A 17,393-nucleotide genomic window follows, 5' to 3' on the forward strand; every position below is an offset into this window, starting at 1 on the left:
AGCACAGAAAGCATGGAGAAAGTCTACAGCACAGAAAGCAATCTTTGAAAGGAAGATGTTAAAGTCTGCAGAACTGGCAACAGAAACAGAAACAATGGAACACGGCTGGCAAGCACACACAAGACCAATGGAGATAAGTGTTAGTGGTGTAATGTGCCGTAAAGGACTTCCATGAGGCTGTTGAATGGAATGGATAGCCTCAACAATGAATTCTCTAAGCTACTGGTTTTCAAAGTGTGTGTTGGGGGGGGGGGGGGGGGGGGGTATAGGGTGCGCAGCCGAAGGAAAAATAAAAACAAAAAATGAATAAACGTAAAAATATACCCAACAATATGAGTGTTGTTATAAAATACTATTATAAAAATGGCTTGGCATTATATTTTCCATGATAATCTTTCTGATTGGCTGGTATTCAAACACCTTCATCATCACATCAGTGTAGCCCTGATAAAGTCCATGACATCTGCGGGAGCTCCTGCTAGGTCTGCTAAAATGGACACATTTTTGAAAGCAGAGCCCATGGGAGATATATTTTTCAAGTTTTAGATGAGTACATAGAGGCAGATGGACTTGACTGGTCTTGTTATGTGGAAGTGTGTTCGGACTGGGCCGTGGCTATGACTGGGAATAACACTGGAGTGACAGCTCACATCAAGCAGAAAGCCCCAAATGCAGTTTTCACACAATGTATGCTCCATCGTGAAGTGATAGAGGATGAGCTTTTAATTTATTTTTTACATTTGCCGTAGTAATGGCGATGGGTTTAATAAGACATCTTGCAAAAAGGGGGGGCTTGGCCAGAACCTAGTGGTATTTGGGGGGCCTTGCCATGGAAAAGTTTGGGAACCCCTGTTCTAAGCTCAAAGACCTGTCCTGACCGGTCACTAAATACCGAAATTGTACCATCTGCCTAAATTATTCATTGGTTTTCCCACATTAGACAGAATCACCTTACCATCAATATAAAACTCTGACTCTGACCTGCTTATTTGACTTGGTTGAGTATAACACCTCTATATTTTACATAATTCTGTAAAAACACCATAAACTAATAACCTCACCTAAATTGATAACTACATACTTGGTGTATAACAGAATGTGTCATTCTTTCACGCTGTATGTCACAGAGTAGACAATTAAAACTTGACCTCACTTTTAAGACCAATTTATGTATTTGTATATGTATGTAACTAGCCAAAATCGAATTTTCGACTCCAGTCTTATCTTTGACCCAATTTCCCATTCTCCCTCGTTGCCCCCTCGGATTGATAATTTCATTAATAATATAATCTCATCAATGAGCACTGTTCACCTTTCTTAACCTTCCCCCGCCTACACTTTTGGGTTAAACAAACAGACAATCAGAGGAGACAACAAAGGTCAGTCTTATCAAATTGTTTATTTTAAGGGTTTGACCCACAGCATGGCAAACATTTAGACTGTTTGGGAAGGAGGGATCAGAAGAAGTATAAATGAGAGTGACAGACTGCAGTCTAGCACAACCAGCGCAAGCACATCTACTGAAACTCCTCTCTACTACTACCACCATGGTAAGAAAAAGCCACGCTCACTTTATCATCTGAATTGAGAGAGAATTGAAAGAGATGTTACTATAACAATGTGATGTGAGATGTTACTATAACACTGTGATGACACTGGGTACCCTTTTAGTGTCATTAATGTACAGACTTGAAAGTCTATCGAACTGCATGTTGGGATTTTATGCTAAAGTGTCTAAAAGCAATGTTGGGTCACATGTCCTGAATGGTTCCTGAGTGCAGTACCTCAGTGCAGAGTTCTCTCAATTATAAGTCACTGTACCATCAAAATGAGATTGAAGTCATTATTTAGGGCACAAATCTTCAAGTACACCATCCAGCTCCTTCTGCCACACACAGCTCAACACAATGACGTCTTCGCAACTTTTGTGTCTCTCAGGGTTCTTTCCTTAGACTGTGCACTTTCCTGTGCTTCGTTGCTGTGATTTCTGGCCAGTGCTTTTTTGAGCCACTAGTGATTGAAAACATCAACGAACTACCAACAGGTACGTCAGCTACTGGTTTTGTGTTAATCAGAACAAATGGACATGTAACCATGGAATGTACCATGGTCATATCTACCAGGGTTAAGACAGAATGTAGGCCCCAGCTGTGGCGCAACCGGCTGGGGCATCTGCACCGTACGCCGGCGACCCGGGTCCGATTCCCGCCCCGTGGTCCTTTCCGGATCCCACCCCGACTCTCTCTCCCACTCAAGACAGAAAACAGAATGTAGCATGGCCATATCTGTCAGGGTTAAGATAGCTATTTCATCCTACATTCTGCTGTGAGTCATATAAGCGCCTTTGAGTGTCTTGAAAAGCACTATACAAATTAAATGTATTATTATTATTATTATTATATATGTGTAGGCCAATGTGTGTCCAATCTGTGTATCTTCTCCAGTGGAAAAATATTAGGAGTGGACTATACTTCAGTTCTAACTTAACTAACCTAACTCAATGTGTGTGCATCTGTCTATGCATTCAGGTTGCCAGGACAGAAAAGGGGATATCCATCCATTTGGTTCTAACTGGGTGACTGAGAACTGCTATTCCTGTGACTGCACAAAGGGTGGCGCTGGTTGTTGCAACACGTGAGTCCAAAACCACCTAGACATCATGCTGTTACAGCCTATTGTAAACAAAGTCCCAGACAAGGGTAGTAAGGAAGCCATTGTCATTATCAGGAAAGGTAAAAGCATATGTATAGCTGTTTATGTTTGTACTTGTTTGGGTTCGGCTGCCTCGGCTTTATTGAATAGGGACAGTTTGGTGCATGACCACAAAGCTACCATGAACGGGAAACAAGATTGTTTTTACCTTCATATTTAAATGGCATACATAAATGGCCACTAAGAAACGTGTGAATCTGAACAAAGACAGAGGCCCTTTCTGAAACTGATGTTTGAGCAAGGGCAATGTGGCCAGAAACGTTACACTTGTGGTGATTAAACCATCTCATCAATTGGAGCTCTAGTGTGCAGTCTTTTACTCATGTTCATCTCAGTCTCTTTGAGTCCAGCACCTCTTTAACTGGGATGTGCGTGCCTCTTGCACACCTTTCTGACCACTGCACCCTCTCCCTAGCCAGTGGCACTCTCACTGTTAAGCGGTAGTGTGTTACAAACCCTCCAATGCCGAGTGTGCACCGATGGTGACTTGTTGATGGTGTGCATCAACTAATGCGGCACGTCATGAGGACGCTTCATACACATGTGAGCTCCATGTGAATACGTCTGTACAAAGCCATGGTTACATCAGATCCTGTTTTCCCTAGGGTGAGGAAAGTTCGTCCGAAAGCTGAGTACCATATTTATACCCTATATGAGATAATCAAGGGAACTTGATTTAGCCGTGAGGGTGATTCCGCTCATGAGAGGGAGAGTGGGTCGGGTCCAAGGACCAGACTGTGATGCAAATACAGACTTTGACACAAACCATTCCTCTGATCACCGCCCCCTCCACACATTCCTTTACCACTTTGAGATGGAGATTCAGGAAAAAGGTGCTGGAGCCTATTGTGAATGGTATTTGGCTGCAAGGCAGCCTATCAGCATAACATTCACTTAATTATTAATGTGGGTGCCAGATAACCATGATATCTACTAAAATGGGCCATTTTACTCCCCAGCCTAATTATAACGTTGTAAATTGGCTTGTGAAACAGCATCTGAGTATGTTTTTGACAGATCAACGTTGCATGCTATGTTAACATCAGCAAGTCCATTTTAAACTACTCCGTTCATCCATCATGTCACCTTTATTACAAGTAGTGTTTCTTTCAACATTTCTGTCTGACACATGCTTTGCAGTGAAGGTTTATAATTGTCTGCAATCTGGACAAAATCCCAGGTTTCATTTATATTGATGATATAGAACAGTGTTTCTCAAACTTTTACAGACCAAGGACCACTTAACCATTAGAAAAAACCTCACGGACCACCTAGCTAATAGACAAAATAGGCCTACTCACTGAACCACCTTGCTTATTGTCTTTGCACCTTGCTTATTGTGTCAGAGGATTCATATGATTTAAATTGGCATAGCTTACATAGGCAGTGTTGCAGAACTCAATATTGCAAACAACTCATCTATATTATTTTTTACAACGTCTGCTCGCGGACCACTTGGGATAGCTTGCGGACCACCAGTGGTCCCCGGACCACACTTTGAGAAACACTAACATAGAAGATAGCAAGCATATCCCAGGACAAGATTAATGATGTCATTGTAATCATCATGGGATAGGGAATATGGTCACTTTGAGATTGTTGGGTGTTGTGCTTGATTCACTGTGTACTCTCAATAGAATCCCGAATATTGTGGTGATGCCTGAAGATTGCCAGCAGATAGTGGATAAGAAGACCTGCACATCCAAAGTGGTGCTGAAGTCAGACCCATCCGTTGAATGTCCTGGTGGGATTTCTGCTGTGTTGAAATAAACCAAAATCATATTTTAATAGTTTAGTTTAATAGTATAGTTTCTCTTTTGTGTATTTTATGTATAATACTATTGTGTGCATCATTGTTTCAAAATGTCAAAAAACTTGTATAAACATATCTATGATTATACCCATGTTTGGCTGTTCATTGTAGTGTGTGTGTGTGAGTGTGTGTGTGTGTGTGTGTGTGGGTGTGTGCACGCACACTGTCCCAACAGCTTTTTAAGGGTTACTGCAGTTCATTATCTGACCACAGTTTTATACGAGGCAATAGGGGGCGCTGTGGAGCTCCTGTCAGTAGATATCAGCATGCCTAGGACACAAGTTAGTAGCTGGGGTCACCATGGAGCACTGTCTGAGGCAGTAACATACTAACAAAAATATGATTTCAATTTAATGTAAAGTCAAATTAAGTTTATTTACATAGCACATTTTATACACAGAGGTCATTCAATATGCTTTACATAAACAAAAGCAAACAGTAATAGCAAATAAAAGTATAGAAGGGCAATAGTCAGATAATTCTTTAAAAAGTGTAGAATAAAAAAAACATAAAACACACAAGGTAAAACATTTTAAAAAGTAATAATTAAAGGCCATAAAAAACAACATAGAATGAGTAAACGACAGAGTGCAAAACAACAAATTACTGAAACACCACCAACCACTTAACCTGTGTGCTTTATAGTGACCTAGTCAGCCAACAACTTAACTCAGTAATAGTGATCCTAGTCAAACAAAAGCGTCAAAAGTGACATAACATAAATGCTTACTTTTGGCCTGTGGCCCTTCACCCAGATTAATTGTTTGCCCTTTATAGGCAGGAATATGGGCACCCCTGGTATGATGTGTGTGTAGCCTACTCATGGAGCCGGTCATCAGCTCCTGATATGAGCTCCTATTTACAGTCTGAAACTCCTTCATCTAGTGGCAATATACAACCCATCCACCTCAACTAGCTCAATATACTGTAATATGTAGACGGAGAAACACACAAAAATCCTGAAACAAAAAAAAATACAGAATGTGTGTACAGTGCCTAAAATATTCACCTCCCTTAGACAATATAATATTATCTTTTTAAATATTATTAAATAATTAAATATTATTTGGCTTTTGGTTGCATGGAGTCTGTGTAGGTCTCGATTAGGCTTGCACATCTGGACATAGCAATTTTACTCTGAAAAACTGCTCAAGCTCTGCCAGGTTGGATGGGGATCAGGTGTGAACAGCCCTTTTCAAGTCCAGCCACATATGTTCTATTGGATTGAGGTCTGGGCTTTGATTTGGCCACTATAGAACAGGGATTCCCAAACTGGTACGCGTACCACCGGTGGTACGCAAGCTGTCACTAGGGGGTATGCAAGATGAAAAGGGCAATGTCGGAAAGGTGTTAAAATGTATTCATTAATTAATAATCTAATTAATTCATAAATAATAAATAATTTCGAATCTGGCGCGTTAGTTTCTTGGAAGTTAGGCTAGGTAGAAGGCTGCGCAAACATGGAAAACTGGCTAAAAACAGGGACACTGTCCAAAAGGCCTAATTAAAGAGATCGTAGAGGAGAAGGGAGAGAAACAGAGCAGGAGACAGGTAACGATGGAATGGGATGGGGAGCAGACTGATGAGGTGGAGCGCAGGGGGATAAAAGTATGGTAGGCCTATAGTATTCTCTTTTGATCCCGTGAGGAATTTGGTCTCTGCATTTATCCTAATCCGTGAATTAGTGAAACACAGTCAGCACACAGTGAACACACAGTGAGGTGAAGCACACACTAATGCTGGCACTGTGCAACAACAGCGGCGAGGGGTTAGGTGCCTTGCTCAAGGGCACTTCAGCCGTGCCTACTGGTCGGGGGTTCAAACCGGCAACCCTCCGGTTACAAGTCCGAAGCGCTAACCAGTAGGCCACGGCTGCCCCAAAAAAGGACGAGAGACAGAAAAGACGAAAAAAACAAAAGTAGGCATATGACGAGGCATATAGTTCTAGGCTTCACGTGGATTGGGAGACAGACTGCCCAAAGCCACAGGGCGTGGTTTGCAGTGAGCAGGGATGGATTACTGCACGGGCCTACCGGGCCCAGGCCCAGGGGCCCAAGGGGTCAGGGGGCCCTGAAGCCCAAGCCTTTGCATGGAATCATTGCCTCAATATCAACAAATCAGGATGTAGGCTATGAATCTGATTGAATTTAGTATTGGCCATCCCCAAAATGCACCAGAATACAGGAAATCACATCAAAAAAATTTAAAATGTTCTGGGGGAGGACCCCCAACCCCCTCCCTGCCACATATACGACAATAAGTGGGGGGCCCTTAATACATCTGGGCCCAGGGGCCCAAAATAATACCATAATCCACCCATGGCAGTGAGGTGCTATCTAACAAGTCTAATGTTGTTCTTCACACTGTTTTTTTTAGCATGAGAGCTCATAGACCAGTTGCACATTTTGATTTTGTTATTTGTTATCATGTAGGGCGGCTAATTAAACATGATGCCTGGAATGCGTCAATAGAATGTGTTACTTTTTTATGTGTCGGATGGTGGGGGTACACGAGCCGAGTCAGTATGTACAGTAGAAGGTGGTCCGCGGGAAAAAGTTTGGGAACCGCTGCTCTAGTCTTGGCCTTCTTTTATTCGTTGCGCAACACGCCTGCAGGCCACGTATGCCTCTTTTACACCAGGTGGCGCTTAGTGCTTGGTTTCAAGCGACTTTTCCAGCCCCTCCCTCGTTTCCCTTTCTGTTCGCTCGGCAATGTCTGGTTCGGTTGGGCTGAACTGATTGGAGGACAGAAAGAGTAATGATGTCGTTAGACTGAGTACAGTTGAGACACCTTAAATATCTTGCGTGCACAGCAAGCCCAAGTTGTGATTTTTGCTATGCACTATGCATATTAGTGACCTCTTTGATCATGGAAAATTTGAAAGACACAGGTAGGCTATCTCCCATCCAAGGATATCGGCAAATGTTTTTTTTTTTCAAAGTAAGTACCTTCGATAATGAGCTCATTACACTTATGTTACTGTTAAACTGGTATCATCATTATTCTGTGCCCTAAAAACTGGCATATTGCAATTGCTATGTTTTTATCTATTAATTTTTGCAACGAACGGTTAGTTAACTATAGGCCTACATCATTAAAAATGGGTGTCTCAACTGTACCAGATTACCAGGCACTGTCTCAAATTGTACTCCATATGGGTACAGTTGAGACACAGTCGAGACAAAAATGCACCTTATGTTTATGAGCTAATTGTGGAAAATATAAACTAGCCTACTTAAGGGTAGCCTATTGATTGATAATATTTTGGTCTACAAGCTAAGGAAATGGCATGTGGAATGTCATGTGGAAAATCACTTCTTTTCAGTATCTATTTTTGTGTTTGATTTTGTGTGGTCAAAAAGTGTCTCAACTGTAGGCTACTCAGTCTACCCTACAGGGCGAGAACGTTTGCCATGTTAGAGGCACTACCGAGGGGGACCGACGTAGCCTGGGTGCCATTCCGAACTTAGTCCCGCCCCACGGGAAGTTCGGTCTGGCATTGCTCCATAGAGTGTCCCAGTGACGCCACTTCCGTTTGTCTCCATGGGAAATTATTTTCTGGTCCCGGTTGACTTGTGCCTTGAATTACCCATATGATGTTTGAATTTTTCATGTAAAGACATTTGCAGTTTGTTTCGTAACTATTGAATTACAAACATTGTGAAAGATCGTAATTCCAACGACTAGAAACCCATCAGTCGCGCTAGTGACGTTAGCTCATTCACAGCCACACTAGATTGTACAAGCATACCAGCAACAGGTCTTAATGGGCTTTCCTTGCTGATGAAAATACCATGAGTCAGAAGATTAAACACATCAGGTAAGTTGTATTCATCCATAGACTGTACATTAGATACTGTTAAGTGACATAGCAGGCAGCAAGATGCAACCGTTAACTAGCATAACAGCTAGGGCTGGGCGATATATCGATATAAAAGATATATCGATATATTTTAAAATGCGATATGGAATTAGACCATATTGCATATATCAATATAGTTCAAATTTGGTCCAACTCCACGCAACCTGCTGACCGGAGCTCTCTGCACTGCTGTGAAACTGCATGCTACTTTTCTCATATAAATATATTTATTTCAGAAAAAGATTGGCCTATTTTATTTTATAGGCTTTTTTTTATTTAAGATATTTTTTTTATTTAAATGTGCACCTTACGGAGCTTTGATTTCAAAAAAAGGCACTCCAGTTTATGTGTACATTTTATTGTTATTTGAGTAGTGAGTTTTCAATAAAACTACTCCTATTTGACTAAACATTTAATTTTACAGCTCTAACTTTGCGGAAAAAATATCGGGATATAGATCGTATATCGATATTCAACCTAAATATATCGGGATATGACTTTTGGTACATATCGCCAAGCCCTAATAACAGCTAATCTTATCGTTTCATTACGTTGGTGACGTAGTACTACATCGTTCGAGACGAGATATGTAGTCCACTGAGCGGATTCGCACAAAACCAACATAACTTTTGAAGTCTATCGAACAACAGTACTTTCTTGACGTGAAAAATTATCTTTTAAATTAACACACATTATATGTGAAATTCGTGGCACAATTCAAACTGGACCAAAAAATAATTGTTACCTCTCCATTAACTCCCGTTCATATTTTTTTGGAAATATGGGTCCCTTGTAGCGGAAGTAAAACGGAAGTCACTGGGACACTCTATAGCATAGACATATGCTCTATAGTGGTGGAAGTATGCTCGCCCTAAATCGGGCGGACCAATCAAATCAGGCTTTACGATGATGGACAGGTGAGCAACAGCGCCTGGTCTATCACGTCATCTGAGCACGCTTAGATTAGGCTTAGGCTATGTTTGAAACAAAAACGCTGTGGCTAGAAGGATACATGGCTTTTAAGACCCCATATGGAAAATTCATATTATTTAATGAGGTTGTATCACTGAAAACTATTATTTCTGAAAACGTTGGCCAAAGTTGAGATGGTGAAACTGGTGGTTTCACTTTCATCAAGGGAAAACAGCGCTGTTGCATTGCAACATGTTCCCTCGTTCGTTTGAAATATCTGATTGACCACCTGTTCAAGGGATTTGCGACAGCCTTTCCCAGCTGTTTAACATGTTTGTAGCATAACACTGTTCAACAGAATTCTTTTTTAAAACGGAGGGGATATAGGAGCAGAAGGATGGTTCGTGTGTTTTCTTCCTACACCTCACAGTAAGCTATTTTGTTGCTCTGATTGGTTAGGTCTATCCAATTGAGTGCAGAGGCATTCCCCCCCTGTATCGGTTGAAACACGGCCCATAATTACGTCCCAATGGAGCAGTATCAGGGTGCATTCAGAGCACCTCGGAATGACAAGGACCGCCCCCATGGCTACTTTGTTTTTCCGACAGCAAGTGTTCAAGTGCTTTGCCATCGAATGTGTGACAAACACGGATGCCAAAACAAAGGTTAAAAGATACACTCACTAATCCTAAACAAACAACTGTATTTGCTTAAAATATAGTGTAAGATGCTCGTGAAAGAAAGATATGCAGCTTTTCAAGTGATAAAAAGGGCAAATTCCCAAGTTCACATTAAAACTGTTGGACATGAAAGGCCACATGGACTACAAACGAACTACAACGTGACGACAAAAGTGATGACGAGCCCCTAACTGGGCAACTCTGTTAGCAAAATCTAGCCTCAGTTTCCGACCTCTGACTCACACATTAAGTGACGTGAATGACGCAGAATGATGATGTTTTCACTCGGAGAAAGGTTTTTCCGAAGCCCATGAACGCTAGGTCAGACTCATATTCTGACTAATTTGAGTATGACAACGTCAGGCTAGGACCGACGATGAACCTTGAGAAAAACAATAAAACTGGAGAAGATATCAAGAAACTAGGCGGCGGTGAAATGTGCGTGCAAATGACGGTTTTGTTAATTAACTTTTCTAAAACGTGTAAAAATTGCGGATTGTAAACTCCAGACGCACGCACTCATGAGAGGTAAACGGGACTTCCGGATATTTGCTCGGGGATGTCCTTTCCGGTGTTGCACGAAATTCTGTGACCTGTCGAATTTTGTGACTTTAGAGGGCGCTGTTTTATTTTGGAATGGACCACCCTTCCTCGTGTGATTGGCACCCCAGTCATGCGTGCAATGGTGGTCACTGGCCATACCTGCACTGGTGTTGACTACCCCTCACCATGCCTTAGTTATGCTGCTATAGCATAGTGCTGTCATGGACTTTTCATGTGTCATGCCGTACAACCCCCCCCCCCTCTCTCCTCTCTCCCCTTCTCTCTCTCTCTCAACTCTCCCTCTCTTGCCTATTCTCACTATGGTATACTGTAACAATATATAGTACCACTGATAACTTATTGACATTAACCATTTTGATTTTCAGTAATACTAACCTACTCTACATCTCTCTTTCTTCCCCCTTACCTCACTTGTGAGGTATACCATCACCAGTCATCAGCCATCCGTGTGCTTGGCCCTCATCTCACCTGAAGCCCCATCCCTATGACTGCACTACCATTGCCTATTACTGTCCCCCTACCTGGATTCCTGGCCCGTACAGCCTAGCGACCCACCACCTGCCTATGACAACTCTGCCCGGATTCCTGGCCCTTTCTGCCGATCCACCACTTCCCCTATGACAACTCCTATTCCCCTGGACAATTCCATTTCCTACGGACTATTTGAACTTTCTGACACTATGGGCTGTATTTTGCACCCCGGCGCATGGCGTAAAACTCGTTTTCCACCCGGTGCAAAGTTTAATTCCTTATTTTGCAGGTTTATTTTTTAAACAATGCGCCCAGGGGTGTGGCAATTAATAACTTAGGGAGTGGCTTAGCACATTGTCTAAAAATCGCTATTGTACACCTGGTCAGAAGTCTATGGCGAGTTGTTTATATGTTATTTTAAGAGCGCATTGTCAACAGTCATATTGGCGGGTGCACCTATCATCCATGAACGCACAGCAGCGCACGTCCAAGCAAAACATTACAAATTGCACGATTACAATGGGAAACATAATTACAATAAAGATATTACGAAATACTGTATATCTCATGATGAGTAGTTATTCACCATCATTTGCAAATTGGTAATGACGGTTAAAAGTGATTAGGGGAGAGGCGAGAGACACATATGTACTGTAGCACAGCTGAAGACGCACTGTCACGAGATATAAGCAACTCCTCTGCAGGATAAATGCTGTTTTATTCAGTCATTTGAGCAATATATGGTGTAAGTGTTGCTTTTTCCAGCCTATGTTTTCGATGGTAACCCATTGTCAGTCAATAGTGAAAGTAACTGCACATAACTGTCTTGTGGTTGACTGACACCTTGGTGAATTTAGTTTCACTTTGCCAATGAGTTCAAATAATAGACGAGTGCAAATGCGTGAAGGCTAGGTTTTAGTAAAAAGCATGGTTTAGTGGAATGTATAGGCCTACATGCTTAGTGTAGACACAGACACACACACACACATTTCTAGATGTTGTATTGTGTTCAGAGTGGGCTTTGAGTTGGCAATTTTGCATCATTTCAACAAGTCACATGAATAAAAAGATTCAACAATGTTGAAAATATCAGTTACACTGTAAAAAGTTCAACGTAAAATTTACAGCAACTTGCTGGCAGCAAATAACCAGTAAGTTGCTGTATTTCACTCTACAGTACACCTCCTGTATATGAAATCACAGTACAGTATAGACTGCAAGTGTTGAAACAGTGCCTGACTGATAATAGAGAAACACAAAGACAAGAGCCACACTATATCTCGTATTGGGGATAATAAAGGGGTAAGTCAACTTATGAGAGGGCTATTGTATTGTCAGGCTTACAAATAGCACTTGCTATTATTCGTGTGTGTGGCCCAAAAAGCAAGAAAGCACAAATGCATAAAAAACATAAAATAGAGCAAAACATAAACATAACATAATAAAACATAAAATAAAGTTTTATGTCCACATGCTTGACTCTCCATTTCCTTCTCTTGGGCCATTCCCCTGCACATAGGTGAAGGATCTCCTCTGTGAGCTCTGCTGACACTACTTTCCCCCAATACAAACACTGTTCTAACATTTCCCTGATAAGCCCTTGGACGTTGGCTACTGCGGTAAGATAAAACATCTTAATGGACCTATCTCTGTGTAGACTGGCCAGGTCGTGCAACCACATGCTCAAATAGCGCCTCACCAGCTGCTGTGTAATGATGGCCATGGATTATATTAAAATAACATTTTGAGAAGATATGAGAAATCTGATAATTTCTCATATCTTCTATGTCATTTGCATTTTAAGACATGCTCAGTTCTTTTTGCAAACTGTTGGAGAGTTACATCAGTTTTCATGTGTACACATGTACACTGGTGTCAAAGTTTCTTTCAGGGAAACAGAGGTGCTGTAATAATGATCAGAAAGAGTACGTCTCTAGAATGCATGTAGTTGATCAAATTAATTCAGCATTTTCTACGTTTCTACACCTCATATCAGATAGAGAGAGAGAGTGGAGAGTGACCTCGAGTAAGGACGAGAAAGACAGCAAGAAGTCTTTGTCATTTTCCTTACAGTACTGTATATATAACCTGAACAAAGACACTCTTAAATTACCAAATAGCAATCAAATAGAAATGTACATGGAGACACTGTAGACTGTCTACATCTGGAGACCTTTTGAATCACCAGGGGTATTCTCTTATCATCATAGCAGGAGGTCATGGGAGTGTCCCTGCAGAGTGGGAACCATTTCTCCCAGGTTATGGAAATATCATACATTTACTTTACTGTTCTGAGACCCGTGTTTATATTTAGCTGCATGCTATGTACATACCTATAGCAACTCACAGGACTGCATACATTTCAGTGTTATGGGTAGTTTCGAGCTGTGTGTAGTTTTTTAATCGGTTCATTATTGAATTGGTTTTGCATTGTACTGGTGTGTGAGGGTAATGATTGGCTGATGAATGATAAGTGGGGCTTTAAAATCTCCTGGTGCCTGAAGCACTGCATCCACTTGTCGCCTGGACCACAGGTAAGTGAGACTCCATTGAACATCATTTCCTTCTTTGAGCACACCTGGTAGCGGACAGCAGAGCAATGACCATATTAAGATGCAGTTAGTGGTGCATGCCTGAGCATATTAAGATTCTGTTCATAAGAATGAGCATATAAGAATGCATTAGGTAGGCTATGAGTATAAAAGTATATAGAATGCATTAGTATGCAAGTGTTGGCTAAAGCATGTAGAAGTAAACAGAAATTGTGTGGCATATTTTCATTGGAGCAAAGGACAGGACATTCTTGGAAAAGCGACATTTGATTTCAGGGACACACTATTTCCAGATTAACCCACATGTTGCTTTGGGGCTGTACTGTTATAAGGTGATACGGTAATTGGTATGTTGACTGCTTTACACTGGTGAAGTTAAACTTATACAGGACAGAATGTTGGAAGACTGTTTGTTACACTGTTGACACTGAAGGGATTTATGGTGCTTATAAATGGTGTTAAGCTACTTGATTTGTTATGGTAGGAAGGAACAATTGCCATTTATTATGACTACATTTTTAAAATAAAGACAATTATTTAATATTATTGGTACTATTATGTTTATTTCAGTCACCACTCCTTGCTGCCATGAGGAAAGTTCTGTCTGCAGCTTGTCTTTTCCTTCTAGCGGGAAGTATCCTGGCCATACCAAGAAAATTACTGGAAAAGGCATATTGAAATGCATTGAACCACATTTCTTTTATGCATATAGAAAATTCTCCATTTTCTATACATTGTATTAACATCCCACCCCTTATGAGAATCAATTAACCCTTATTACAAAAAAGTAATAAAACCCTGACAATTGTATCTGTTCACTTAATTAATGAAATAGTTCATGAGTTATGGTTTGTATATTATGGTATTTGTTTATTTTCATTAGGATATTGATCATTGATATGGCATTGACATTATCGCTAATTTCCTTAATGTAGCCTAGTCTTACCAACTTTTTAAAAATGTTAACTGTTATTTTTAACTGTTAACTGTTAACTGTTAACTATTGTATTGTTTTTATTTGTAAGTTACTTTGGACAAAATCATCTGCTAAATCATATAACGATAACCATTTTTTTTCTTCTTTCCACAGTGGAAACTCGGTGACATTATTAACTTTAATAACGGAGAACATTATGGATTGGCTTTTGGAATACTAGATAGTGAAGGAGCGCATGTTTTCCACCAAACAGAAAGTTAGTTATGATTTTCCTCACAATAAGGTTTTGTCTTATTCGGATTATTGTTTTAACTGGGTTAACATCGGTATATTAATATCTATGTAAACATACTCAGTTTAGGATCCCAAATCCTACAGAGCCCAGGGGGTGTCATTGCAAGATATTTTTGTATATTGAGAGAATGTGCGCTCATTTTAGCAAATTGTGTGCTCATTTTACTACATTGTTGTGTTTCTTTAGAAATAAACAATGGACAAATAGAGTCTTTAAATGCTTCAGATGTAAAGTTATTCACTGTAAAAGTGACGCAAAAATGAATGGGGTTCAATGGAATGCTAGCAGTAGGCTTGTTGGCCTATGGGATCTCCCATAGAGGGATCTCCCATAGAGGGTACACTTACCGGATGTTCGCTTACCCCCTTGATTTCCATAAAGCTGTGTGTGTTGTGAAAACACCGCCACCCATTCATTCCAATTGGAGCCACCCTGTAAAAAAAAAAAAATGTTTTATGTAGCCTATCGCTGAAGTTGATAAGAATGATAATATTTACATGTCATATAGTGACCACAACATGAATATTATTGATATAATAGGCTAATAATAATAATAATAATAATAATAATAATAATAATAGGCTAATATATTGTGGATCACTAGCAATTGGTCAACAAAAGACCAAAGAAATGCTGACAGCAAATTAGAATCTATTGCATTTTGGACATCGCATTCATGAACATGAAAAATATTCATAAGAGATCGTTGGTCAGTGTAGATGTTAATATCGTTGCAGTCAGTTGTTGTTATAGTTGTTGTTGGTGTGGTGGCCAGGCCATTCAAACTACTGTATGTTTTCAGGAAATGCTCTGAAAATCGTAGTCTATAACATTTGTAAGAGGGATTTTACACATTTAGGCAGGCTTACAGTGTGTTTAGGAAATGTGGCCCTGATTGACTACTCTGAATGATACTCTGAGATACTCTGAATGCTGGGTAATGTAGCCTACTTAGGTCAACTCTATAGGCTAAATGATACATGTTTATTGTGTTTAATAATTTTTGGTTTAATACATCTAAACCAGTTATTTATCTACACGTGCTGTTTTCTACAGGCCTAAAGTACATTATAAAGTAGAATGGCTATTTTTTATGAGGTCAATAATCCCTCCATTGTCAATGTGTCAAATTGTAATTGTTTTCACAACTATTGATCTGTCCAACAGGCGGATGCCAAACCATGTATATCCTCCCTGACACAAACATACAGCTCCGCGTTGATAATTTTCAAGATCCTCAGCATGTGTTGACAAAAAAAGAACGAGAGGATATACAAGAAAGACTTAATCAATGCCATAAAATAAAGAACGATGCGCCTAGCAACAAATGTTGTGGAAAATTTAACCATATAGACAACAACTGTGAACACACTGCCACCTATATCCGTTATGGAATGCATGGAAGAGTGTCCTGTTTGGTAAGCTCACTGTGAAATTCTTAAATTTATTCTTAATGTTGAGGTTGAAAGTAATGCTTGACAGATGTTTCACACTTGTGAAAATGAACTTCTAAATGAATTGTATCCTGCTTTTACCTTGGACACTCAATAGTGTGAAGTCCTCATCTAAATGAATATACATTTGACTGCACTCTACATGCACTAGGCACTATAGATCATAGTGATTTTGAGGATAGGCTAAAATGTGCAATGAATACACAACAACAATGTTTTTAACAGAATGAGATGGGGTGGGTAAAGCACAACACTGGAGGGTGGAATAATGTCATATTCTCTGTTGGTTATTGGACACTCCCACAATGCTGTGACATCAGGATTTCATAACCATTTCTTCATGTGCATATACTGCAACCCTGACTCTTTTTCTTTCTTTCTGTCTGTCTGTCTGTCTTTTGGACTATGTACAGGCCTGGTGGCGGTCTGATGACAAAAATACGGTCTATTACATTGGGGAATATCGTGGTTACCGTCCTATGCAGTGTACATGCTGGACACCACCTGCTTAACATTTACAAACCTGTCATCGTTTACAGATTTTATGTTCTGATATAATTCTTGGAATAAAGCTTAGCATCAGAGTCAGAGTCTGAGTGTGTTCTTCCTACATCTGTTTTGTCTGTGCACAATGCCAGAATGGCTAATGGGGAGCCATGACGATTCACATTTTAGGGACATTTTTAAAAGACGTTTCTTACCGCAACTTTTGGCAGCCTAGGCTGTGTTGAAGGTGGGACAGATTAAGTGGACAGGGTCAGGAAGTTCTGTTTATTAGAGCTGAGGCGCAAGGCCATATTGTTTTTGAAAGAGCTGTTATAGTTTGTCTCCAATCTGTTATAGTTTGTCTCCAATCTGTTATAGTTTGTCTGCAATGGATGAAAACTCATGAAATTTGACATGCCCAACAGGTGTCATATAATTCACTCACGGACAAAGGCTTGGCCTTGAGCTTGGCACAGGGACTATAGCACCCCCTTATGTCATTGAGTCTCGTGGTTGGCATATAGTTTCACCTCGTGACTCCCCAAGACTAACAACTTTTATTGCATTAGCCACACCAGACAGGAAGTGAGTGCGTTGTTTCTTTTACTGTTTATATAAGTATACTCTTTTGATCCCGTGAGGGAAATTTGGTCTC

General features: G+C 40.4%; 1 protein-coding gene and 1 long non-coding RNA gene across 2 annotated transcripts; both read left to right on the forward strand.

The window, feature by feature from the left end:
- Positions 1-1,509: 1,509 nt before the first annotated feature.
- LOC121697613 (beta-microseminoprotein) lies at positions 1,510-4,500 on the forward strand. The gene is made up of 4 exons (XM_042079195.1): positions 1,510-1,550; positions 1,939-2,044; positions 2,529-2,634; positions 4,350-4,500. The coding sequence occupies exons 1-4, from the start codon at positions 1,548-1,550 to the stop codon at positions 4,480-4,482; spliced, it is 348 nt and encodes a 115-aa protein (XP_041935129.1). The 5' UTR covers positions 1,510-1,547; the 3' UTR covers positions 4,483-4,500.
- A 10,158-nt stretch (positions 4,501-14,658) lies between these two features.
- On the forward strand, positions 14,659-16,839 carry LOC121697378. Its single transcript, XR_006026438.1, has 3 exons — positions 14,659-14,759; positions 15,966-16,216; positions 16,666-16,839. It is a non-coding gene; the product is annotated as an uncharacterized LOC121697378 (long non-coding RNA).
- Positions 16,840-17,393: the final 554 nt, after the last annotated feature.

This window comes from Alosa sapidissima, chromosome 22, assembly GCF_018492685.1.
Source record: "Alosa sapidissima isolate fAloSap1 chromosome 22, fAloSap1.pri, whole genome shotgun sequence".
Classification (NCBI taxonomy): Eukaryota; Metazoa; Chordata; class Actinopteri; order Clupeiformes; family Clupeidae; genus Alosa; species Alosa sapidissima.